The 27,670-nt window shown below is 39.5% G+C and overlaps 1 protein-coding gene across 1 annotated transcript in view; it reads left to right on the top strand.

The window, feature by feature from the left end:
- Window positions 1–27,670, top strand: part of LOC149180724 (uncharacterized) — a 137,988-nt gene that overhangs the window by 62,698 nt on the left and 47,620 nt on the right. The window contains exons 3-4 of the mRNA XM_089413970.1: window positions 24,154–24,318; window positions 24,408–24,527. Coding sequence (XP_089270096.1) covers window positions 24,154–24,318; window positions 24,408–24,527 — 285 coding nt within the window. The remainder of the gene's footprint in view (window positions 1–24,153; window positions 24,319–24,407; window positions 24,528–27,670) is intronic.

Below are 27,670 nucleotides of genomic sequence, written 5' to 3'. Positions count from 1 at the left end.
TATCTTCTTCTTGTTCATCTTGTTTTCATCAATCTAATGGCTTCCGTTGGTTGAAAGGATAAGTAGACTCTTGTCTTGTGCTTTAGTAAATTGCATGAGCTTTTGAATCTACAGGATTTTCTACAGTTAAGGCATATGGACCAATAATCCAACCCATGGAAGTGGGGGATACAGGAATCAATGAACATGTCCCGGGTCATATTATTCTTATAAATTAAGAATTGATCCAACTTTGATGCAACCTGTTGTTGACCTCCTCATTGGTTATTCTAGGTATAAATGCCATTGTTTGTTCCCACCTCAATGAGATAAGATGATTTAATTGCTTCCTGAAATAGTGTTTCATCTATCTCTAGTCTCCATATTCCACCCTTCTTCTCAGAAAGTGACTTGATGATATTGAAATATCCCCCAATACTCCATGGATAGGGAGAGATAATGTTGTTAATTTGGAAAATTTATTTCAGGAGTAATGGTTTATCATTTGGGATATTAGGACCATAAACATTGGAGAGATGGTAATATTCACCAAAATTGACTATCGGGAACTATAAGATCTGAATGAAAAATAAGGCATATAGGCTGGTGACTCAAATATATTGATCATCCCAAATAATGGCGAAGCCCGCAAATTACCCCTAGGCATCTATTGCCACTAATTGACATTTTCATCTCCAATTACTAGTTATTCTAGACAAAACCTCACTTGGTATTTTTGTTTCATGGATCATCATTATGGATGTTTTTTCCCCAAACTATTTACCTCTTAGGAGCCTTTTATCTCATTTTTTGTTATGTCCCCTCATATTCCAAGAAATTATTTTCATGGTTGAGACCTTTTGGATCCAAGAAATGCTTATGTGATAACCATGACTCACCCCAAATTAACCAGTGTGACTCCCAATTCATCCAAAAATTGCAAATTACTCTTGTGGCCTCATTTCTTCTCCTCCCTATGTGGATTTACTGTATCTTCTAACAAATGTGTTTGGACCCCCAAAGGCCCATTTATTTTGGTGCCCAAGTTTGATCTAGATGCAACATGTTTAAACTTTAAATAAGCTCAACCCAATAAGTAGACTTGGTGCTCTTGGAGGATGAAAGGGTCTTTAATTTTCCATGCCTTCACTATTTTTCATAGATTAAGTGCATCAAAATCCATGTCCTTGGCTTGATCTGGGAGAGAATTGGCTCGTTCAAGCACATCATGGAGAAGGATGGGGGGAGAGTGATTTGATTAAAGAGTGAATGGGATACAGGATGGAGGAAGAAGGGGTTAAACGTGAGGGCATCTAGATAGTTGTAGAGGACAAGGGAACATGAGAGGAGGAGGGGGAACCTAATGGATATTTCATCTGAATGTCAAATGGTTGCTTAGAATATTTTCTAGCCTGCATCTAATCGCTTCCACTCCTTTCTTCTGTAAAGAATTTTAATGTTACGGGGGGGTTTAGGTTTGCGCAGTTACATTCAACCATAATAAATCCATCATTAGTTTGATTCAAGAGTTTCATTTATGGTTAACAATGGAAAATTAGGATATAAGTGACCCTATTCATGACACCTAATATATATTTATGTGTGTGTTACTGTAATAAAATATTTCAATATCCAAATAAAGAAAGTCGTCGAGATGTGGAATTTAAAAAAAATATTAATAAGAGAGAGAGAGAGAGAGAGAGAGAGAGAGAACTCTTATTCCATTGATAGGAGCTTTCTAATTTAGTGTATGAAGGGGATTTGGTAATTTCTTGAGTGGTTAATATGGAGTTCACATGTAAAATTTTAAAAAAATATTACATAACAAAGAAATGAAAATTTAAAAAATTTAATGGTTAAAATATTTTATTAGTGTGTTGCTCAAGATGTTGATATGTGTAATGTATTCCATTAATACGTGTGCTTTTTAATTTGTTCACATGTAATATTTAAAAAAATATATTAATAACCTAAGTAATTCAATGTAAATATCTATGTATTTACAGAGAGAGAGAGACTATGTCTATATTGTATAAAGAAAATGAAAAAACTATGGTTAAAACATTTTATTAGTTTGTTTCTCAAGATGAAGTAGATGTGTATCCTTTCATGCTTAGCATAGAGTTGACACATGGCATATATAAATAACATACATACATCCATGTTAACCAAGGATCTATCAAAAACATGGAGAGATCAAATCCCTGGCGGTACAAGCATTTCTACAAGTTTTATACTTTAAAAAGGAAGAAATTGCATCCCTCTTAGCACTTAATATAGTTGGAGTTAACATAGATGTGATATTCCCACTTAGCAATATTTCTAAGGGAAATATCAATCTTGCCTAATTTTATCTTATTTCATGTTTGCACTTAGGAGATGTGGGTTCAGAGGTCCCACATGAAATTTGGGATTAAGTAGGGGCCCAAACATTAGGAAGGAAGGGAAATATTGCGGCTTTAGTGGAGCATGGGGGTCACCCCATGGAAAATTATGGCCCACATGTGGAAGACACTCTCATTGGAGCGAAGTTGGTGGGTGATCAGGTGCTCAAAATCAGGCTCAAAAATAAAAGTGTTAGAATCTTAATAAACTTAGCTTCAAATCAAAGAGCTCGTCATTCTAATTCCAACGGTGTGAACGACACTCAAAGCCGAGCTCGTATGCAGAAGTTATAGCAAGTCAAACTTAAGGTTTGAATTGCTCGCATAGCAGGATTAGATGTTGTGGCAAGGTCCTTCAGCGAATGAGGAAGTGCCAAGTGGGAAGTTACCATTGACCCCCTCATGTCGTAAATCGCAATCGCAGGCAGGTCGGCGTTAAAAATCGGCCCTCGAGCAGGGAAGGGTTGCGATGCGATAAGGTAGGCAGGAAGACATTCAAGAATCGGTTGGAGACACGATGTGATGGATTGCAATTAAACATCGGTGAAGGGAGGTGTTACAGAATCGGCCCCTGGTAGGTACCGGGTTGCAATGTGATCGTACATCTCGCAAGACACTACAAAATTGACCTCGGCAAGTTTGGGATGCGACACGATATTGCAATCCCAAATCACAACACGGTGTAGAGTCCCGCTTTATGATTGTTGTTAGTTCTCCACTGATGGTGAAATGCGATAGGTTCCTCGGATGCGATGAAACTATAGGCTGTTGTTTAATGGTTTGTCAGGTCTGCCATATTGCAATCGCACATTTCCTGCCTTTTTCACAAACCATAAGCCCGCAAGACTCCGCCGATTGCGGTTTGTGATTAGACAGTTGGTGCCGACAGATTATGGCCCACCGCACTGTTGGAGAGGTAAATCCCCTCTGCGGACAGAGGCGATCCCACTAGCCCAAAATGGGTCTAGCAACAATCAATTCACGCTACCATGCAAGTTCCTAGTTGCAAACTGAAAGTGGATTATGAGAACCAACCTGGAGTCCAACGCTAGTGTCGTAGAAGAGTTGATACTCCCATTCCCCTTGCTCCGGCAGGTCACGATCCTCACGATCTCCGTGAATGGATACCTGCACATGCAAATAACGAAGCGAATACAAGCATAAAATCCACTAAATACAACTATATATCAGTCAGAAAGGATATAGATCAAACATTATCATAGCGAACAATAAGATCGGAACCATAATGATAGTCGTTCATTAATGAATAATCAACAGAGAAAGATACAACCAAAGTTCTGACGTTGAATCTCTCCTCTGGCTGGGCGAGCAGCTATACATGTCTTGCAATAGACCTTCTCTCTCTTAGACTTCCGGAAGCATAACCTCCCTATGCTCCAAGACTCTTACTATCACTCAAGACAAGCGTTATCACAACTAGCATCACTCCCAAACTAGCTTGTCAAATGCATGAGGATAGACTTTTATAGATGGAGAAGGGGAGGAAGATACAATGCATCAGGACACCCATTGTGGATTGGCATTATCTCCAAAAAGTCGCTGTGGATAGATGTAAAGGATAGATGATGACTCTCGACATCTAGAAGATGAGCTTTATCCTCAAAAGACTCCATGACTTGAAAGGAAAAAACATTTGGGCGCGCGTTTGTTAAAAATCTTTTCCAAACTTGGTTGGCGCGGGTGTTATTCTAAGACAGAGCGCCAATGGTCGCACCTTCTTTTGAGGATCTCATTCATTGGCGCGGGTAGTACATTGTGGACCCGCGCTAATGGAAAAAGGGCACTTTTCAGGGATATTTTGCAGGAGGTGTCTTCAGGGCACATGAAGTCCATACTCAGGGGAACATAATGCAAGTGTTTTTAAGTTATGTCACTGCTCACAGGTCCCGGAATGAGTCCTCTAAAGTACGGGAAAGGGGTAACAGGGACGGTGACCAATGGTGACAAATTACTGTGTAACAGATTCCCCCTAAAGCATGAGGCCCGAGAGAGAGAGGGGTGAAATGCTTTACAAGAACACATGTAGCTGCCGCCGAGAATCTGCATTGAGAGATACAACTGATAGCTCAAGTACATGATATATGTGGTATGGTCGTAGCCATCCATAAGAGAGTACATAATAATCTAGATCCATAGTATGGGTGCAGCCATCTGGTTAGGATCAATGAATAGACTCAGGTATGGTCGCAGCCATCCAGTGAATGAGTCATGTAACAAGAATCACGCCTGGATTACAATAGACAAAATCCAGGGTCTTGTGCTCCATCTCGACCCGAACAAAAGTACAAGTTCAAGCATGCGAATATATGAGCTGAAGTCGAACATGCATGAACATCGTCTGATTACCAGTCAATATTGAAAACTGTTAACAGACGCGAGAGGTACCACCAATAATGACAATGGCCCTCAAGGTACTATAGGTACAATCTACGGCGTGCGAATTAGTGATCTGGCGTCGAACACCCGTAGAATCATTCGATCGGAGGCCAATGATGAAAACCTCACGTCGAACACGAAGAACCTGCCATTGAGGCATGCAGGCTCCAAGGCACCGAAAGGGAGTCTCTAGATCAGCTTCCTGGATAATAAGCTGAAGTCGACAGGAAGTGACCTTGATCAAAGGTGGGCCATAATGTTTCCCACATCATCGACACGAGACAGAGAGATAATGTTGTGAATCAGGATTATATGAGCTATCAGAGGGAGGTTGTTTCTTTGCAGAGGTCAACTTCTCTTGAACATATTGGCGGCACGACAGTGGAATTGGCAGTATTTGACATCAATGGATCAGAGGTCATGGTGACGAGGCAATGAGCAGATGAGAGGTCAAACAGGATTACCCAAATCCACGAAGGCAAGTGAAAAATGAGATGAGATATCCCCACCCAGACACGAAAGCAGACAAGTGCCATGTTCAAGAGCGACATACTGCCGACACGACAATAATTATGGTTCCTTTTTTCCCCCACCATTTCTGGCGAGTACCCCAATTATTTTTAACAAGCTTGATGGGGATAACATATGCTTGTGGTGTGTCATTTCGAAAAAATCCGATGTCATCAGGTTTTAATGAGTCTGACAAAGGAAGAACTCGGCATCTTTTCATGTTTAGAGAGTTTGAAAAGACAACAGAAAAGGAAACTCCAGGGGTGTCCTTTTTCGTAAAGTTGTGTCTCTCGAGCTCGAAAAAGTATAAAACAATGCTCGAAAGAACCGCCCGACCATTACGATCGAGGAGTACTTTTCATAAATAGTGATTTCGACCTGAAAAAGTAAAAAAGCAATCAAAACCACGTCGTTTCGTAACCATTAACGAGTCTGAAACGACAAAAACCAGGTAATCTTTTTATGTTTTAATGGTCGACAAAAAGAACTTAAAACGACTGCCTCTTATTAACGTTTAACGAGTCAAGAGGAGTAACTCAGCAATCGTTTCGTCTTTAAACGGTCAAAAAAGAGCTGAAAGCGGACCTCCATTTTTATTCTCTTTAACGAGTCAAAAAGGGAAAAATACTCGGCAATCTTTTCATTTTTTACGAGTCAGAAAAGAGCTTAAAAGGAGACTCGTCCTAGAGGAACGAGTGGTATAAAAGGTAGCAACTGGTTCCGGAAATGGTGGAACTGCTCAAAACATATAATAGTTAAGAGGTTGGCTAATAAAACCACTCATCGCTGCGGTTCCTCAAGAAAGGATAAACAATCAAGTGAGAGCATATGATCGACCAAAGAGATGGTGGCGATGGAAAGAAACAACCAAGGCTCATCTAGCAGAATTTCGCAGATAGGCAGCAGTCACAAGATGTAAATCAGATATGGGTTCATTTTTACACAAGTTTGAACCATGAAGAACTCTGCTTGGATTCGGTTTCATGTTTACACAAGCTTGAAACGAAAATTTATGCTTGTTATAATTTTGCATGCCCCCAGCATGATAACGCAAATCGAGGTACATGCCCCCCAAGCTTCATTGCATTCAACAAGGTGGATGGAATGAAGGTTCACTCTCGAGATCTGTGAAAGACTCGACTTGTATTTTACGAGATCTTAATCAAAAGACTCGATTTGGAAAGGGAGTTGTTTCATTTTTTAAGGAGCTTGACATAGGACAATGAACTATGCTCCGACCAAACCTAGTGTCGTTTTTTAAGGAGCTTGACACAGGAAAGGAACTATGCTCCAACTGAACTTCATCATAATGAATAGGAAGTCGGGGCTACCAAGAGTGCCACTCCCGGTGGAAGGACAACATCTCGGAAGTCAGGACCCAATGCCCCCAAGACACTATGCAGGACGGCGGCATCACTGGATACAGGCACAGGATAAGTGGCCACGTAGTTGATCTGTGGTGGGGCAGATGCAACTGGTGGATGAAAACCAGGAGGGGATGACAACTGCGCAAGAGGCACCCGGGGACGAACAAACGATAATTGATCGATAGTCACAATTCTTCCATCGTGTGGAAAGCAAACCACACGGAAAAGTGAAGAGACAAAGGCCCCCATGGCATAAACATAGTCACGGCCAAGGAGAAGACTGAAATCTAAAGCACCTGGGGTAACCGATACGTCTATATAGACGGTTTTGCCTCCTAAAGTAATAGGGAACTTTGGAAGGATCCCTAATGGTTGACTAGTTCTTCCGTCAAAAGCCGTCAGATTCGATGCGACTGGCACAAGCTGTGGGGAACCCAAAGCTTGCCAAGTAGTGGCAGGCATAAGACTAACAGATGCACCCTCATCCAAAACAGTGCTAGGTATTGCCTTATCATAGGCGTGTACCGTGACCCAGAAAGACACATGGGATGGGAGGTGGAAGGTAGTCAAACGACTCCAGTCGAAGGAAACGACTCCAGTCGAAGGAAACGACTGAACTACTTGGTGGGGGAATCGTATGATTGCCCCCCTGCTCTAAAGGAACCGAAGCAGGACTCTCGGGAGCAGTTGGGATAGGAGAGTCATTTCCGGACTCAGGAGAATCTGAGGAGACGAGAAGAACAGAGTGATCGAGTGGTGAACTCGAGTCGACACTCCTTCCGACCAATGGTTGGTCTGGAACAGGCTTGGCCGAGCCAGGTTCAGGAAGAGGAGGCTGGACAAGAGAGGAATCTTGGTCGATCTCTTTGTCAGCAGGGCAACGATCTGCGGCTACAGAGAGACGTTGATAACCAATGGGAAGTTGGGGTGAGGAAGCTGTAAGACTTTCCAAGACAACAGAGGCTTTATCCATGAGCGGACAAAGGTGAAGGGGATGATTGCCTTCACAAAGTCTACAGGGGCTTCGAATCTTCCCTTTTCCCTTAACACTTCCAACTGATAGTGTAGCATCGCCGTGAGCTTCAGAGGACGATGAGGGGCGAGCCGGATCGCGAGACCATACTTCTAAGACCTTGGGAATGCCAGGACAATCGTGAAGAAGATGGTCCTCCTTGCACAACTTACAAGGAAATTTGACCTTCTGCGGAGGAGCAGAAGGTGGCTCGACTTGAGTTGTACTTTTAACCTCTCACTTAGGAGTCTTCTTCTTCTTTGTCTTCTTCTTCTTCTTCTTAGCCACCTGGTTACTTGATTCCAGACTTTCGCCAGGCGAAGTAGAAGATGAGGACGCAGAAATAGGCGAAGAAGGGGAGAGGTCCACCTTGGAATCAACATGATGTTGTTCGGGTGGAGGAGACGGTGGAACAGGAGTCATCACACTCGGGACCACCGAGGTTGAAAACAACCATACGGGCAAACCGATGGTTAACCCAAGCAAAGACAAAGTTGCCATATACGGAGCACCGGCATTTCCAAAAGAAGGAAATAAACTAGGGTTTCCATCTGGGGGAACACCTTGGCCGGTAGACTCGGAGAAGGTTGCCATTGAAAACGAGAAAGAACCCTACTCAAGCTAATGCAAATAAGATCTAACCAGGTAAATGTGTATCGTGGCCGAATAAATTTTAAGACAAAGGAACTGAACTTGACCTTTTCATGTTTTAAGAGTCGAGAAAAGGACAAAAAGGTGACTCTAGTCTCCTTCGAATGTTTAATGAGCACGAAGTGACAAGACGCTCACTGGCACCTTTTTTTTTAAGGAGTCCGAAAAGGATCAAAAGTGACTACTCTAGAGACTCTAGGCAAAGGGTTTACCAAACAATCCGTAAAACTGCTTATACACCTTGGCAATCAGATGAAAACCAAGGACTTCCCATACGGCAGTCAATCTTCCCGAATGCTGTGTTCAGTGCATTACGGCTTGTAAGGCGGCAGACACGGCTTCCTGTGGATAAAGGATGATAACCTAGTGGGGTCTCCACATATACTCGACGGTACGTGGGAGCACAAATCCGTACCACGTCTCTAGCCTAGACCTCTAGAATGTATGTGTTAAGTTCCAATGCGTTGTTAGATTCATTCAGTTCATTTTATGGTTGATCTTTGATTAGGTTTCGATTTTCAGGCCTTACCGTATGTAATATCTCAAAATTTCCTAGATGCAAACTATATGCCAAAATATATCATTTCATTCGATGAATGCTAACTACGAGAGAGTTGAGATCTTTCAATCGAACAAAATGATCATAAAACAAACAATGATAACTCTAATGCAGCTAATGGCAATAAAAGAAACTTTTCTTTAAAGTCATTAATCACTAACAACAAGGAAAAACTTTAATTTCCATTAACTAATATAACGCAAAAGAGATTGTTCGTTTTTCTTTTATTGGCAAAATGCACTAAGTAAATTTTGAGAGATACGATAACAGAGAGCAAAAAAGCAAATTTCACTCAATGGACACAATCAAGTCTTTGAAAAGAAAGGCAATCCTTCAAACCAAGAAAAACTCCAAAATCTCAATGAGCCATGTGATCTAGGCTCAAAACGAAGCCATATGGAAATCAAGCAAAAATAACTAAATTGCTCGAATAACCCAAAAACAAGCTTCAACAACCACCAAACAGATGCAAAAGAGTATCCAAAAAGTTAACTGGGTCAAGAGAAGACCGAAACAGAAACTGGCAAACACCCAAAGTATGCAAATGTAATCTATGCACACTTTTCATTCATATCCTGAAAATGAGAATTCTAATCATGCAAGTGTGATCTATGCAAAAGAATTCTCAAACACACGATGATTCTAATGTAATCTAAGAACCAATCAAGTGCAAACCAAGAAAAACGGGTGAGAGTTCCAAAGATCATAAACTAAAAACACTCAAAGGCGATTAACACTCATACACAATTTAGCCCCCCCCCCCCGGCGAATGAGGGGGAAATTTTTTTGCAAAAACAAAAGCAAAAAGATGCAAAATTGTGAAAAGATCGAGACAAACCTCCAAGTAATGATCAAAGGAAATCAAATTAATAATTTGCCAGAAAAAGACTCAAAACCAGTCAAAAAGACTATGATACATTTAGATGATTGAACAAAACAGGAAACCCAAGCTTGGGAGGCTGTAAACAAGCAAAATGAACAAGTTCACAGGGTTGGCGCGACTGTCAGGAAGAAAATTGTGCTAATTGAGCATTGGCGCGAGCTGTACACTGGAAAATGGCGCCAATTGGCGCGACTGTCAGGGAAAAAGTCGCGCTAATCAAATTTGCCGACTAAAAAAATAAAAACCAACAGTTCACGGCTTGACTAACAGAAACCAGACAGATCAAATATACAGACAGGCAGACCAAGCATAAAAATCCAGCTCAGAAAACTCATCTAAGCAAGCAAACAAGAGAGATCAAGGTGCATGACAAACTCCAAGCTGTTCGGTTCATAAACCAAACTGGAGATTGACTGAAGTGGCGTTGATCTACTTCGCTAATGCAAAGCAATAGCGTTTCGAAGGCTGCCTGGTCGTACTTCAGGCTCCGTCCAAGGTTTATGAATCAAACAACAAATAGCTTCCCCAGTGGAGTCGCCAAATTGTTGCTACAGGTAAATCCCCTCTGTGGACAGAGGCGATCCCACTAGCCCAAAATGGGTCTAGCAACAATCAATTCACGCTACCATGCAAGTTCCTAGTTGCAAACTGAAAGTGGATTATGAGAACCAACCTGGAGTCCAACGCTAGTGTCGTAGAAGAGTTGATACTCCCGTTCCCTTGCTCCGGCAGGTCACGATCCTCATGATCTCCATGAATGGATACCTGCACATGCAAAGAACGAAGCGAATACAAGCATAAAATCCACTAAATACAACTATATATCAGTCAGAAAGGATATAGATCAAACATTATCATAGCGAACAATAAGATCGGAACCATAATGATAGTCGTTCATTAATGAATAATCAACAGAGAAAGATACAACCAAAGTTCTGACGTTGAATCTCTCCTCTGGCTGGGCGAGCAGCTATACATGTCTTGCAATAGACCTTCTCTCTCTCAGACTTCCGGCAGCATAACCTCCCTATGCTCCAAGACTCTTACTATCACTCAAGACAAGCGTTATCACAACTAGCATCACTCCAAAACTAGCTTGTCAAATGCATGAGGACAGACTTTTATAGATGGAGAAGGGGAGGAAGATACAATGCATCAGGACACCCATTGTGGATTGGCATTATCTCCAAAAAGTCGCTGTGGATAGATGTAAAGGATAGATGATGACTCTCGACATCTAGAAGATGAGCTTTATCCTCAAAAGACTCCATGACTTGAAAGGAAAAAACATCTGGGCGCGCGTTTGTTAAAAATCTTTTCCAAACTTGGTTGGCGCGGGTGTTATTCTAAGACAGAGCGCCAATGGTCGCACCTTCTTTTGAGGATCTCATTCATTGGCGCGGGTAGTACATTGTGGACCTGCGCTAATGGAAAAAGGGCACTTTTCAGGGATATTTTGCAGGAGGTGTCTTCAGGGCACATGAAGTCCATACTCAGGGGAACATAATGCAAGTGTTTTTAAGTTATGTCACTGCTCACAGGTCCCAGAATGAGTCCTCTAAAGTACGGGAAAGGGGTAACAGGGACGGTGACCAATGGTGACAAATTACTGTGTAACAGCATGATGAAATTTTCGCCCAATTAGTGGATTTTCAGAGCTAATTTGTAGGATCATGTCAGGTTCAAACTAATTTATGGAACGAATAGTGGTAAAATAAGGGGAAGTCATAACTTCTTCAGTTTTCCACCAAATTGGTTGCAAAAAGAGGCTAGGTAGCCATTTTTAGATATTCTGGACTAATTAGAGCAAGTTTTAGAAGAATTTGAGAATTGTAAACACAAATTTTTACACTTTTGAGGATAATAGAGAGGCCCAAGCCATTGGAAGCTGGACCAAGGAGACGTACCCCAAGAGGGGTGAACTCCTTTATCATGTGCTTGTTGTAATGTATTTTTTATGATGTTCTGTGCATGCTTATGTTGTTTTTCAATTTCTAATTTCTGTTAAATTTCTCATAAAATTAACATAGAATCTCTTCATTTCACTTGCAAAAATTGATGAATCCTTAAGCACAATGAAAGCATTTTTCTTATAATCTGAGGAATATCTTAGCACTGCAAACTAATATTCTAAATCATATCAATTTGGTATCAAAGCACTAGGTTTGCTTGCTGAAAGAAGGAATTAATTGTTTGCAAGTTTATGTCATGCTTACAAGCTTAACACTCAAAAGAGGTGAAGGAAAGCTAGTTGGAAGCCTTGAAATTGGGTCAAGGGGAAGAAGAGCAAGGTTGCCAAAATCTCCAACACCAGTTCATCCTCAAGTTGCAGTTGACACTCCAAAGATCATGTCTCACGAAGGAGAACCTACAAACATGACAGAAGATGAGAAGACCTTCAGAAAGGCTTTCTTTGATATGACAGAGATGGTGAAGGTCCTTTATGAAGAGAGGAATACTAGGCTGCAAGGGGAATGTTCCAAACCTCCCAAAGGAGAAGGCTCTTCAAGAGGAGGTAATGGAAAATGAGGTAATGAGAATGGAGACAAATCTCCACCCTCTCCACCATCTTCTTCATCTTCTTCTTCACAAGCAACTTCACACTCTTCCACTAATACAACCCTTACTCATACTCATCATCATTCTTCAAAAGGAACTGGTAAATCACTTTTTTTTAAACTTGATGTTAAATTCGAGTTGCCCATGTATAATGGTGAAGTGAATGCAAAGAAGCTTGATAATTGGATTCATTAGTTGGATTTCTATTGCAGGATTCAAAACCTTCAAGAGGATGACATAAAGATACAGTTAGCTTCCTTGATAATGGAGGGTGCAACACTAGTATGGTGGGAATCAAAGACCCAAGAGGAGATTAAAAAACACGGTAAGATCTCAATTTCTTGGAATGATTTCATTGCTGGAATTAAAAGACAATTCTACCCTCTAGCTTATATGCATAAAGCCACCATAAATTGGCATAACTTTAGACATCTTAAAGGTCAAAATGTGCAAGATTACACACAAGAATTCAGAAAAAGGTCTCTGATGTTAGCTGTAGATTTGCGTTCACGGGACACTTTGCTGAAGTACATAGGGGGTTTACACAGTTATCTTATGCACACTATCTTAATGTTTAATCCCAGTAATCTAGATGATGTTTGTGTGCAAGCCACTCATCTTCAGGAAAGAGGGAAAAACACTTCAGAAGAATGTAGTAGAAAGCCATTTAAGAGTAAGGGAAAAGAAAAGGCTTTCAAAGGGAAGACAAAGAAAAATGTGTCTATCAAAAAAGGAGAGAAAATTACATGCAAAAATTGTTCAAGAGAGGGTCATGATGAAATTTATTATTAGAAGCTTCATCCCGAAATGAGACCAAAAAGAAACAACAACAAGCCTAGAAAACAAAAGACAACTGCAACTACTCAACAGGATTTGGGATCCGATTCGGGCGATGAAACTAAAATCACAGCCATGGGGTTAAAAGGAAAAGAATCCATTGCCATCACTAGTTCTTTAGACTCGCAAAATAAAACTCCAAATGAAAAGAGGAGAATAGAATTGTTTCACATCAGGGTGATATCGAAACATAACAAGATTGATATGTTGTTCAATAGTGGCTCTCAAGCCAATCTTATATCTGAAAACATTGTAAAGAGTTTAAATCTGGAAATTGTTCCACATCATAAACCGTATCCACTTAGATGGGTATGTGACAATGTGCAATTGCAGGTTACGAGAAAGTGTACACTGAAATTCGTTATCACTGAAAATGCATAGATGAAGTGGAGCTTGACGTTGTGCCGTTATATATCTGTGGCATCGTTTTGGGTAGCCCGTACCTTTATGACATAAACTCTATCTTCCATCGACATGAAAATAAATATCATTTATTAAAAAATGGAGTAGAATATATTGTGAGAGATCACAACAATAAAATAAATCTTTCTCTTATTAATGCAGGGAAGATGAAAAGACTGGTGAATTCGAGCAAGAATTTTGTGCTTCTCATGATCAAACCCAAAAATGATATTGATAATGAAGCTTTTAAAGGTTGTGATTCAAATTTGAAATCTGAATTGGTTGACGTAGTTAACCAATATGATTAAATGTTTTAGGAACCAAAGGGATTACCACCCAAGAGAGGAATCCAACATGAGATATAGTTACAGCAAGATTGTCCACTTCCTAACATTGGCATGTACACAATGTCAATGATAGAAAGCACAGAAATTAAGACACAAATCCAAGAGTTGTTGAATAAAGGGATCATCAGACCATCTTCCTTTCCTTGTGGTTCACCTACTATCTTGGTGCCAAAGAAGGATGGAACATGGCGCATGTGTGTGGACTTTCGTGCATTAAACAAAATTACGGTAAAGAATCGTTACCCACTGCCCATAATAGATGATTTACTGGATCAATTGAAAGATGAAAAGTATTTTACTAAGCTGGACTTAAGAAGTGGCTACCATCAAATTAGAATAGCTGAAGGAGACATTTGGAAGACAACATTCAAAACAAAACAGGGTTTGTTTGAATGGCTAGTTATGTCGTTTGGTTTATGTAATGCTCCTGCTACATTCATGTGTGTGATGAATGATGTGTTGAGATCATTTCTTGATGAATTTTTCATAGTCTACTTAGATGACATCTTAATTTTCAGTAAATCTCGTGTTGAACATGTCATGCATGTAAGAAAAGTACTTGATGTCTTGAAAAAATAACAGTTGTATCTTAAGATGTCAAAGTGCAAGTTTGGAAAGACTTCTTTAGTTTACTTGGGTCATATTGTTGGAGGAGGTGAGTTGAAAATAGATCCCTCCAAGGTTGATGTCATTGTAAATTGGCCAAGGCCCAAGACAGTTACAGAGGTAAGAAGTTTTCTGGGAGCAACCCAATATTGGAGGAAATTCATTTCTATTTTTTCTCTTATAGCAACTCCTTTGCATGCGTTGACAAGCGTGAAAAAGGTTTTTCAGTGGGGAGGCAAATAGCAAAAGGCCTTTGATGCGTTGAAGGAAAATATCAATACAACTCCCATACTCGCACTTCCAGACTTGAGACAGTCATTTGAGATTCAGACATATGCTAGTGACTACGCTATGGGTGTAGTCCTCATGCAACATGGTAAGCCTATCTATTTTCATTCAGAAAATTTTAATGGTGCAGTGATTAACTATCCTACATATGACAAGGAATTGTATGCATTGGTGCAAAGTGTGAAAAAATGGAAACACTACCTAATGGGTAAGGAAATAGTCATTCACACTGATCATCAACCATTACAATACTTGCAATCTCAATCAAAGTTGCAACAATCAAGGCACTTTTGATGGATGGGTTTCCTTCAACAATTCCACTTGGTAATCAAGTATAAGAAAGGTATCTACAATAAAGTTGTTGATATGCTTTCTAGGCTGATTGTTAGTGCAGCTACTTTACTCAAGAATAATTATGTTTTACATGAAATTTATATTGAGCAATATGCATTAGATAATGAATTTCAAGATGTTTATGCAAGCTTGAGTCAAGGTAACCAAGTAGAGGAATTGGATTATCATTTGCATGATAACTTGTTGTACCATCTTGGCAAGCTTTGTATTCCGCAGGGAGAAAGAGTTAACATCATAAGAGAGGCACATACTTCTCTTATTGTTGGTCATTTCGGTGTAAGTAAGATGGTGGCACATCTACAGAGGTATTGTTATTGGCCTCGTATGCTTGAAATGGTGTCTCATTTTACTAAAGGATGTTCATTATGTGCAATCAGTAAGCCTAGTAATAGGAAGTTAGGATTGTACACACCACTTCTGATTCCTTCACGACCATGGGAGAGTGTTTCTATGGATTTTGTAGGAGGTCTTCCATTGTCAAAAAGAGGTCATGATTATTTGTATGTAGTTGTGGATAGGTTCAGAAAAATGTGTATTTTGATTCCATGTAAAAACCAAGTTACAATGAAACAAATTGCTCAGTTATTCTTTCAGAATGTTTGAGTGAATTTTGGATTGCCCACATCCATTGTTAGTGATCAAGATTCTCGCTTTGTGGGGACTTTTTGGTCAAACTTGTGGGGATTCATGGACACCAAATCAAAAAAGAGTACAACCTTTCATCCACAAACAGATGGTCAAACAGAGGTAGTGAACAGAACAATGATACATCTTCTACATGGGTATTGTAGCAAGCATCCTAAGTTGTGGGATGAATAGTTGCATTATATTCAGCATGCTTACAATCAAGCCAAGCACTCTTCCACTCAAACTTCGCCATTTGAGGCATGCATGGGATACTTGCCTAAATCTCCTTTGGATTTTATTTTTGGCAAAGATGTTTCTATTGAAGGTCATAGCGACATAGACAAAGCAAGAAAGTTCATTGAACAAATACAATTAGTACACCAAAAGGTTCAAGAACAGCTTGAGAAAATCCAAGGCAAGTACAAAGAAAGGCACGACAAGCATCATCAAGATCATAAGTTCCATTTTGGTGATGAAGTTTGGATTCACATTAACAAAGAGAGGCTCCAAGGAGAAGGTAAAAATCTCAAACCAAATAGATATAGTCCATTCAAAATTTTCGAAAAGATTGGTAATAATGCCTTCAGGTTGGATTTGCCTTTATATATGAAAATTTATGTTGTTATTAATGTTGAGAATTTAAGGTTGTATGAACCTCCTTTGATTGAATATCAAGGAGAGAATACTCAAATTCCATCTATTCAAGACTTTTCTCCATAATTCCTTGATGTGCTTCAGCAAGACACTATACTTGATAGAAGAATAAGGACAACAAAAAGGGGAAGTGTCTATCATCTTCGAGTGGGGCTCGAGGGTACAATTCCTTTAAAAGCCAAATGGATAGAGGTTGGAAAGGTGAGATAACTATACCATCACCTGCTAAACAATTGAAAGTGATCCTTTTGGGGTCCAAAAGGCTTCTAGTGGAGAGGAGTGATTAGGTGCTCAAAATTAAGCTTGAAAATCAAAGTGTCATAACATTGATAAACTTAGGTTTAGATCGAAGAGCTCGTCATTCTGATTCCAACGGTATGAACGACACTCAAATCTGAGATTGTATGCAGAAGTTATAGCAAGTCAAAGTTCAGGTTTGACTTGCTCGCATGGCAGGATTGGATGATGTGGCAAGGTCCTCTAGCGAATGAGGAGGTGCCAAATGGCAAGCTGCCATTGGCCCCTGCATGTCAAAAATTTCAATTGCAGGCAGGTCTGTGTTAAAAATTGCCCCCTGAGCAGGGAAGGGTTGCGATGCGATAAGGCAAGCGAGAAGGCAATCAAGAATCGGTCAGAGGCACGATGCGATGGATCACAATCACACATCAGCGAAGGGAGGGGTTACAGAATCAGCCCTTGGTAGGTACTAAGTTGCAATGCAATCTCACATCTCGCATGGCACTATAGAATCGGCCCCTACAGGTTTGGGTTGCGATGCGATTTCGCAATCGCAAATCGCAACACGGTGAAGAGTCCCGCTTTATGATTGTCATTGGTTCTTTGCCGATGGCAAAATGCAATAGGTTTCTCAAATGCGATGGGACTATAGGCTGCATTTTAATGGTCCATCAGGTCCATCATATCGCAATCGTACATTGCCTACCTTGTTCACAGACCATAAGCCTGCAGGACTGCCGATTGCAATTTGTGATAAGACAGTTGGTGCTGGCAGATAATGGCCCAGTCGCGCAGCGAAATTTTCGCCTAGTTAGAAGATTTTTGGAGCTAATTTATAGGATCATGCCAGGTTTGGAGCAATTTGTGGAACTAATAGTGGGAAAACAAGGGGAAGTCCTAACATCTTCATTTTTCCACAAAATTGGTTGCAAAAAGAGGCTAGATATCCATTTTTGGATATTCTGGACTGATTAGAGTAGGTTTCAGAAGCATTTGAGCATTGTAAACACAAATTTTTACACTTTAAGCATAATAGAGAGGCCCAAGCCATTGGATGCTGGACTAAGGAGACGTAACCCAAGAGGGGTGAACTCCTTTATCATGTGCTTGTTGTAATGTGTTTTTGATGATGTTTTGCACATGTTTATATTGTTGTTCAGTTTTTTATTTATGTTAAATTGCTCATAAAATTAACATAAAAACTCTTCATTTCCCTTGCAAAAATTGATGAATCCTTAAACACAATGAAAGCATTTTGTTTATAACCTAAGGAAGATCTTAGCACTGCAAAATAATATTCTAAATTAGATTAGTGGGGAAAGTCGAGTTGGGTCCACATGGGCAACTTGGAGGCTCTTTGATAAATAAAGCAAGAGGCACTCATTTTGGTCATTGATTCATCTATTCATAAATAGTGTCTTTGACATATCATGCTTGAGCTGAAGCCAGGTATGCGGTGTTTTTTAGCACACTAGTGTCTAGAAGTGGAGATCTCAACACTTTCTTTGGTGGACTTCAAGTTTCAACCCAAGGAGGGAGTCCTACCTATACAATTTCGTACCAGCAACACAGAGTGCGAGTTTGTGGAGAGAATTGGTAGCAACAATATACGGACAACACAGCTCTTGGAGGAGGCACGCTTGAAGGTTGTGGAGTGAAGGGAGTTAGGGGCTAAAACTTGAGGTGAAGTCCGAGGAAGTGTTATGGGGGCTTTCCAGCTTTTTTGCAGAGCAGAAAATGCAACATTTTCTACAGGTTACATCTTCTGCTTATGGAGGAGGGCCAAGAATTTGGGGGTCAATTTTGGAGCATCAAAACTAGGACACACCCTTTCTGGGTTTTTCTGGGTTTATTGAGGAGAGGCTAAGATTAATTTGGTAGAATTTTCTAGGAAAATTTGACGGGTCAAAGAGGGGTCCCAACTCAGCTAGTAGCTAGAGAAGCTAGGGGAAAATTGGGTTGAAATTCCAAGTTCAACATTTGATCAATTCCTTTGTGGGTTTTTGTAGGTTATTGGTGGAGAACTTGTGGTTAATTTCTCGGAATTTTCTGAGCGCCTGAGGAGGCCCTAGTAGTAGTTTTTTGTAACCATCAACATATTTTCTGGGTAGTTTCGACGCACAGCCAGGAGAGAGCATCAACTAATTTGAGAGGGATTTCTTATTGTTAATTTGGACTTAGCTAGCTTTCTTTGAGCAAGCCTAGGTGAACTCTTTGCAGCACCACATTGTACCCTCTTATTTATTAATAAAATGGCTCATATTGGTGTAGTTCATGGAGATTTCTGGTTGTTAAATGTGCTGTAAATTTTGTATGTGTTTCTGCTATGTTTGCTTTGTTTAACATTATATATTTCCATTAAGAATATTACAGTGGTATCAGAACATGATTTGGTTCAGTTGTGGGTCTAATTCACACAAATTCTCAAGTGTTATTGTGGACTAGAATTCCAGAGGCTAAAACACTGGTCCCACATTATTCTCCGGATTGAACTTATGCAAAAAATGTCTCAGCAGGAGAAATTTAAAAATGTTACTAGGAGCATCAAGAGACTGGCAGGGCTTCTCAAAGAGTGGTTTTCAACAAAGATAGCATGAAGAAACAATAGTTGTCAACCCACAGATGAAGGAAATAAGATGAGCATGATTATTGAATGAGACGCTAGTGGCAATACTACATAGACGAAGATGGGAGGCAGAGGTAGTGACGAGATGAGAGAGAACATACTCCTGGAGGAGGGATTTTATCTAGATACGTTCCATCCGGTTGAGCATGAGGCTAATGGCACATAGGAGGAGCACGAGGATACACCTAGTGTGATGCAGGAGACACCCTTGTTAGAGTTTCCTTTGGTAGCCCCATTAGATAGATTGGAGCAGGGAATTTCACACACATCCATTGATGAGGTATCCATTGATGAGGCATCTTGGTCTATGACAGAGCTTTAGAATGACAGCCACCTACAACTCACTGATGAGCATGTCTTCCAGGTTGGGTTGTCTATGGAGGAGCATTTGGAGGCTCATGTCGAGCCCATGAAGAGGATGTGCAACCAGCCTTTGGTTTAGCCATTGATGAGGGGTAGCACAGAAACCACATGTTGGGATTTCAGCACAGTTCGCTTCAGAGGCACACTGACAGGATCTACGACGCTATCATCCCACCCCTGTGCATTGGATTGAGAAACGTGGAGTTGTCTAGACATACCATAGAGGATGACCAAGTTAGCAACACTATTATTAGGTCACCTTTTCCCATTAGAGAGAGGGAGACAGAGCTACCTAGTCAGATCTCATGTGTTGAACTAGATAGAGGGATGAGACGATAGGGGTTGCACAAGGGGAAACATTCATGTGTCGAGCTTGTTCTATGTGTGAGAGTTCGTGCATTCGATCCCTCTCTCGGGGTTGGATGGAGAGAGATTCTGATTTGGTACCCGGTGGAGTGGACTGGTCTCATGGAGATGGACATAGTCTGCAGTAAAGCTTAGTGGTAGCTCTTAGACACTGAGGGCATTGGAGGCCCAGGTTGGCATTGGGATCCAGGTGGAGCTCCCTATCTGATATCAGACATGTAGGATGGCTATGGCATTGATGAGGTAGTCAACCCAGTGACTGAGAACATACATTCTTGAGGGGAATTCCATTCGACATTAGCAGACCAACAGTTTGTGAGCACGCTCCATGGATTGTATTGGCATGTTCGTTGCACATGGGGTCACAAGATGATTAGCATTCTCTAGCAGGAGTTGGTGGGAGGAGGTGGCATGGGTAGGCCACCGAACCAGGCATTGTATGGAGACCATGTTCTCCCATTGGGTATTGGGAATAGGAGTCACCGAGGATCGACACAGTAGAGATATCCCCTCCAGCAAGTGTGGAGTTAAGCCGCTCAAGATTACCAGGGCAGATGAGGAGGTGTAGATCACTTCGTGGTATGTGTACTAGTGGCATGGTGGTTGCATGGGCACATATGGGATTCTCTATGGTACATGGGGGCATGGCATTGAGTAATGGTATCCATGGGTTCATGGAGTTGTGCCACAGAGTTCAGTGCTATGCTAAGGTGTGTAGGGGTACATACTTGTGTGCAGTTGAGCAAGATGATGCACAACAATTTGTCAAAGTGTTGCAGCTAGAGAAATATCCTGACAAGGGCATCAGGCACACCATTGGGTTTGGCACACTCAGAGTTGGAGAGAAATCTGATCACAGGGTCAACCGTGAGCTTCCATTTATCACTCTCCAGCATTGCACACTAACACAGTGGACTTGTATATCATCTCCTTATGCTCTCATCACGAGCAACAAGACCCATGAGGTTCATCTGAGACAGTGGGGTGGGACACAATGCATTAGGAGAGAGGATTTCTAGTTGTGGCATATGGTCAGGACACGAGTTGGTAATGTAGGCTGGGGGGTAGTCTGATCTCCTATAGAGGTAGCACTTGCACCACCCTTGAGCCGACACTCAGGGTGATACATGATCCCCTTTTGGTGAGACATTCCGAGGTGTCGCTGGAACATCTACAACAGTCGGTGGACCTTTCTTACAAGTGGAATTTTAGACTCCAAGCAGTATTGGGGAGCACTTTTAGGAGGTAGGACAACAGATCCCACTGTGTGGTATGGCCAGCGCAGGGCTATGTCGCACACACCAGATTGGTTTGTGATGTATGGAGTTCATATATTGATTGCACACAGGGACCTGAGATGTGGTGCAGGTTGGTTCCATCAGCTGTCAGAAATATGCCGCAGTCGTTCTGGTTGTGGGATTCAAGGGTTTGGTTGGTCAATTTGACACTTTGCTTCCTGGTGAGTGGGATCGTGATGGGGGATAACCCATCTCACCCTTGGATTGACATGTGGGGGAGCGTTGAGGCCTTGATTGCATGACAAGGTTGGTTTTCCTTGTTGTCTCGATGGATCAGGGTGAGTGTTGGATGCGTGGTAGGTGACATCATATAGGTGCTTGGTCTAGCTGCATTGGGACTCCATAGATGTTTATTCATCAGGTATGAGGAGAGGTGGATACAACTTGAGCATGAGGGGTAGACTGCCATGATCATAGTTGTGCAACGATAACATAGTGGCACCCTTTTGAGACTAGCATGGGATCTGAGCATCATAGGACTTGGAAATACATCTACCCTTAGGGATGAGCTGATTTCTACAGGGGAATATCATTCAAATCTTCCATTGGGCTTTGATGACTCGCTGATGGCATGGGGGACTTCATTGGCATGGCAGGTGGGCCAGCAGGATGATATCAGGAGAAGCTCACGTGCGTGAAATGTTATCTCTGCATGGATTAGGTGGTATCTTCGAGAGTATACTCTTGGAGTGCATGGGATGGCCTACGGGGTAGGAAAACTTCACGAGGAGTTGTGCATAGTGCCACATTATCATGATCCCCTACTCATTGATGATATACAAGGGACTTCTGATACTTATACCGGATAAGATAGTGAGTTGAGTGAGGAGAGCTTCATGTGGGACAGGATGGCTTGGGATCCTAGTATTGAGGGATTCTTTCATTTCAGGACAGTGAAAAGGTCAGGGATGAATCAGTGGCACATCTAGGACCCTAGCACATTTTTGCAGTGATAATGGGGAGTAACAACTAGATTCCAGAGAGAGCATTGCTCAGTAGTTGGTTGAGGACAAGCAATGTTTTAGCGGGGAGAATTGTGATATTCCCACTTAGCAATATTGCTAAGGGAAATATCGATCTTGTCCAATTTTGTCTTATTTCATGTTTGCACTTAGGAGATGTGGGTTCAGAGGTCCCACATGAATTTTGGGATTAAGTAGAAGCCCAAACACTAGGAAGAAAGGGAAATATTGCGGCTTTAGTGGAGTGTGGGGGCCACCCCATGGAAAATTGTGGCCCACATGTGGAAGACACTCTCATTAGAGCGAACTTAGTGGGAAAAGTCGAGTTGAGCCCACATGGGCATCTTGGAGGCTCTTTGATAAATAGACTAAGAGGCTGTCATTTTGGTCATTGATTCATCTATTCAGAAATTATGTCTTTGACATAACACGCTTGAGCTGAAGGCAAGTCTACAATGTTGTTTAGCACATGTGTGTCTCCGAGCGGAGATCTCAACCCTTGCTTCAGTAGAATTTGAGTGCCAGCCCAAGGAGGGAGTCCTACCTATACCAGTTCGTACCAACAGTAGGGAGTGCGAGTTTGTGGAGAGAATTTGCAACAACAATACAGGGACTACGTAGCTCTTGGAGGAGACACACTTGGAGGCTATGGACTGAAGGGAGTTAGTAGCCAAAACTTGAGGTTAAGTCCAGGGAAGTGTTTTGGGGGCTTTTCCATCATTTTGGTGGAGCAATAAACACAACATTTGCTACAAGTTACATCTTCTGCTTGTGGAGGAGGGCCAAGCATTTGAGGGTCAATTTTGGAGCGTCAAAACTAGGACAAACCCTTTCTGGGTTTTTCTGGGTTTATTAGGGAGAGGCCAAGATTAATTTAGCAGAATTTTTTGGGCAAATTTGAGGGGTCAAACAGGGGTCCCAGCTTAGCTATGAGCTAGAGGGGGCCAAAATTCCAAAGTTAACATTTGGTTAATTCCTTCATGGGTTTTTGTGGGTTATTGGTGGAGAACCCAGGGTTAATTTATTTTGAGCACCCGAGGAGGCCCTAGCAGCAGTTCTTTGCAGCCAACAACATATTTTCTAGGCAATTTCAATGCAAAGTCAAGAGAGAGCAACAACAGATTTGAGAGGGATTTCTTATTGTTCATTTGGACTTAGGTAGCTTGCCTTAGCAAGCCCAGGTGCATTATTTCTATCACCACATTGTACCCTCTTATTTATTATTGAAATCGCACCACACTTCATGGAAATTTTTTGTTGTTAAATATGTTGTAAGTTTTTGTATATATTTCTGTGATGTTTATTCTGTTTAGCATTATACATTTCCACTAAAAATATTACAATAGATCATACTGTACATGCAAAAATATCATTTAAATAATAAAAATATATATATATATATATATAAAAACTTTTTTTCAAAAATTATAAGTCAATAGATTTAAACTTTTCTGATAAAAATATATAATAAAAAAATTCAAGAATTATAATTCAAGAGATTTAATTTTCCTTAAAAAAATAAAAAAAAAATCAAGAATAATATGTCAAGAGATGCAATCTGTTCTATGTTTACTTTTATCAAATTTCTTTATAGGTAAACTTTTTTTTCCGGATTTACCATGAAGAGATTTAATCTTTTTGGGTTTAATAAATCTATGATTGAGTTGAATCTACACTAATAAATTATTATTCTTTGCTTTGAATGGAAATTTGAGTAAATGAACCAGCAAGAATTATTATCGATAACTTGGAATATGGTTCTTCGATAAATTGGAACATAGTTCTCTTCTTTTATATGTTTTCGAATTCCCAACCGATTTACTTGGATTTCATATATTAGCCATTAAGATGACCTGTTTAAACTTTATATATCTGAACCTTGCAGAATCTTGTACGGCAGTGCAATAATAGAAAGGTCCTTTTCGATAATAGAACCAGATCACAATCGGTGAAAGAAGAACAAGTAACGGAATTGCTGAAGCAGATAGACAATATAATTGCTCAAAATGGAGGACGTCCTTTTTCTAATGTCATGTTCTGTGAAGCTCAGGTATGTCTGCACGTTTCGGAATACTGGAAATAAATATATATATATATATATGTAAACATATCTTTGCTAATTTTGCTTTATTTGTACAGGAATGGTCAAGGATGCGCAAGGATATCGAGTCGGGTGGATATTCGAAGAAAGAAATGCAAATTTTACTGGAAAATATGGAAAACACACATGCTGAACAGATTCAGAAATGGTCAAAAATGGTAATCATTTTATTCGTAACCTTGTTCATTTCATAATTTGTGGCAGACGGGTAAATGCCATGTAGTGGGCACCCCATAGAGATCCCTAATAAATGCCATGTAGTGGGCACCCCATAGAGATCCCGAATAAATGGGCAGACTAATAAATGCCATGTAGTGGGGACCCAATTGTATTAAACCCAATTTTAATTAAAAAAGCAAAATCATAGAACAAATAACACATAAATTTGTTTTCTTCATAATCTTCAACATCCTATTCTTATGGTTGCCAGCATCTTTGCGTATTATTTTATTTAGACTATGTAGGGTCTATGAGTTTTGTGTCGGATACAGTGGGTGTATAGTCATTGCTTTTATGAAGATATGTTTGTTTTATGCCTTCACTGTTCCATTACCAGAACATTCCGATCGAAAGCTCTGTTATTTGGGAAAAAAAAAAATTAAATTTTTACTACTTAAAAAAAATGTAGCTATGTTATTTGTGATTTTTTTTTTTAAATATTTAAAAATTGTGTGCAACTTGTTATGGTATTTCTTTTATTTCTTTTTCAGTTTTCTCTTGCAAGTAATAAAGCTTTAACAATCTCTTAGATTGAGCTGGCTTTAGAGGTAGTTAATTTCTGTATCATAAATTATTTATTTGTTAGTTGAAAAGAGATTAAACATTTATAAATAAATTTTTATAGTAACATATATTAGAGCTGCGATTTTCAAATTCAAATTACTTTGAATTGCTTGATAATGGAAGAACAAATAGACACATAATCTTAGGGGAAAATATTATGTATAAAGATTTTAAAATGTTGATAATCGCTATGTTAATTTTAGCTCTAGCAAGCATGCTAATTTTTTCTTATGTTTAAACTATATGAAGTACTATAAACTATGAGCAATTTGGGAGAGATTAAGACTAGCACATTCCAAGACTTCCCCACACTTTCCCTTAATGGCCCCAACTACTCCATGTACAGTACTATAAACTATGAGTAATCTAGATTAACAAATTCCAAGACTTCCTCACACTTTCCCTTAATTGCCACCACTATTACTGTGTTTGGAGCCTTGGCTAGGCTTAGAATATTTAAGTCTAATTTTAAAACTTGTTTTACTTCTACATGGGAGTGCATGTACAAGTTTTTTTTCCTTTTATTTCAAATTTTATATTTTATGTACTTTTCCTTCTTCTTTAGTTTCATTCTTACTCTTCTTCTCTATTATTTCAGCATCTTCAGTGTCATCTTTATTTGGTTTTTCTTGTAAGCTACCATTGATTGAACCTTTCTATTAACCTTTATTTTATTTTTTTCTTTACTGGTAACAATTTTTCCATATTTATTTTCATCTCTATCATACTTTGTCTTTTCAAATCATTCCTAAATGTTAATTCAGCTTCAAAATCAAATTCAGCTTTCAAAACTAACTTCTCACTACAAGTTTTTTTTCCTTGCATAGTTTCATTCTTACTCTTCTTCTCTAATATTTCTGCATCTTCACTCTCATCTCTACTTGATTTTTCTTGTACCTGATCTCTACTTGATTTTTCTTGTACCTGAGCTACTATTGATTGAACTTCTCTATTAGTCATCAAAAACAATATCTTCATTTTCTTGTCTTCCCTTTTACTATTGCAATAACTTCAACGAGGCTTATGGATGCCTTTATTTTTTTTATGTTTATTAACTTCAACAAGGCTTATGGCTGCCTTTATTTTTTTTTGTTTCTTCTTCTACTTCAGTGACAACAATTTTTCCATATTTACTTTCATCTCCATCATACTTTGTCTTTGCAAACCACTCCTAAATGTTAATTCAGCTTCATAATCAAATTCAACTTTCATAACTAATTTCTCACATGTTGTCATTGTTACAAATTTGGTTTCAATTTTATCTTTAACTTTAATTTCATATTCCACATTTGTATCTGTATAGTAACCTTCACTTTCTTCACCATGAGCATACTTTGCATCTCATACAACATCACCTCTCTCTTCTACAATTTCTTCAACAAATTTCTCTATAGTGTTGAGTGCAATTGTAGTCTTCAACAAACTTTTCTGTAGTGTTGAGTCTAATTGTAGTCTTCAACAAATTTTGTTGAGTGCAATTGTAGTCTTCAACAAATTTTTCTGTAGTGTTGAGTCCAATTGTAGTCTTCAACAAATTTCTTTGTAGTGTTGAGTCCAATTGTAGCCTCAATTTGTTGTATACTTTCTTATAATTCAATAGGTTCTTCCATAGCTTCTCCAATTACTTCAAAAATATCAAAATCTTCAACTTTACCTATTACAATAGTTTTTTTTGGCTAAGCTTGATGCTAATAATTGTGGCTTACCCCTTACTATATGTCATTTCTAGAATATCCAAAACTTTTTTGGACTTGATTGCTACTACAATTTTGGGAACAAGCTTGTCATCCAAACTTTGTTGAATGAGAAACAATGTCGCTGCATCATCCTTCTTGTTGAATACAAAGAGCTAACTATTCTGATATTGTGTCATGGCTACTTCTTCAAATCTATTTAGCACAATATCCAATTAACACAATATCCTATCATCTAGACTAATTTGGTACTCATTTTAATAATCCAAAAATCATAATTTTTATCCAAACAAAAGTGATGGAAGAAAAAATCTATATTAATAATTTTTTTGTTGGTAAAAAAATGAAAATTTTCACTACATACTTGTTATAAATGTCTAAACTTTTTTACTTTTAATTATTTTTTATTTTTTAATATAACTTTCCAACAAAAAAAATCCAAAAAAAAACAAAACAAACAAACAAACAAACCACTGTAAATCACAAAAATTTACATTCTCAAATATAAATATTATTATCCACACATTAAACTTTTTAATTTAAAAATATAAATTTAATAACTCAAATATCTTAAAAATATAAATTTAATAACTCAAATATCTATCTTGTGATAAAACCTTCTACCCTCCGAATATGTCAATATTTACCCAGATTTATCTTTGTATAAGAAATGCGTGTGTTGATGGAATTTAAAGTGCCTAGTAGTTAAAAACACTGATTGGCTTTAGGACACCCTCTTTATTAGATTTCACTCAACGCAGCTGGTGCAGCTAAAGGCAACTAGAGTTTTGAGATAGATGGCTGCGGCCTCAAAGACCCTAAAT

The sequence above is a fragment of the Pinus tabuliformis genome, chromosome 3_2 (assembly GCF_031772625.1).
Source record: "Pinus tabuliformis cultivar Carrire ecotype Pingquan chromosome 3_2, CPIR1, whole genome shotgun sequence".
NCBI lineage: Eukaryota > Viridiplantae > Streptophyta > Pinopsida > Pinales > Pinaceae > Pinus > Pinus tabuliformis.
Note: the sequence above shows the minus strand (reverse complement) of the source record. Positions and strands in the feature narration are given on the sequence as shown.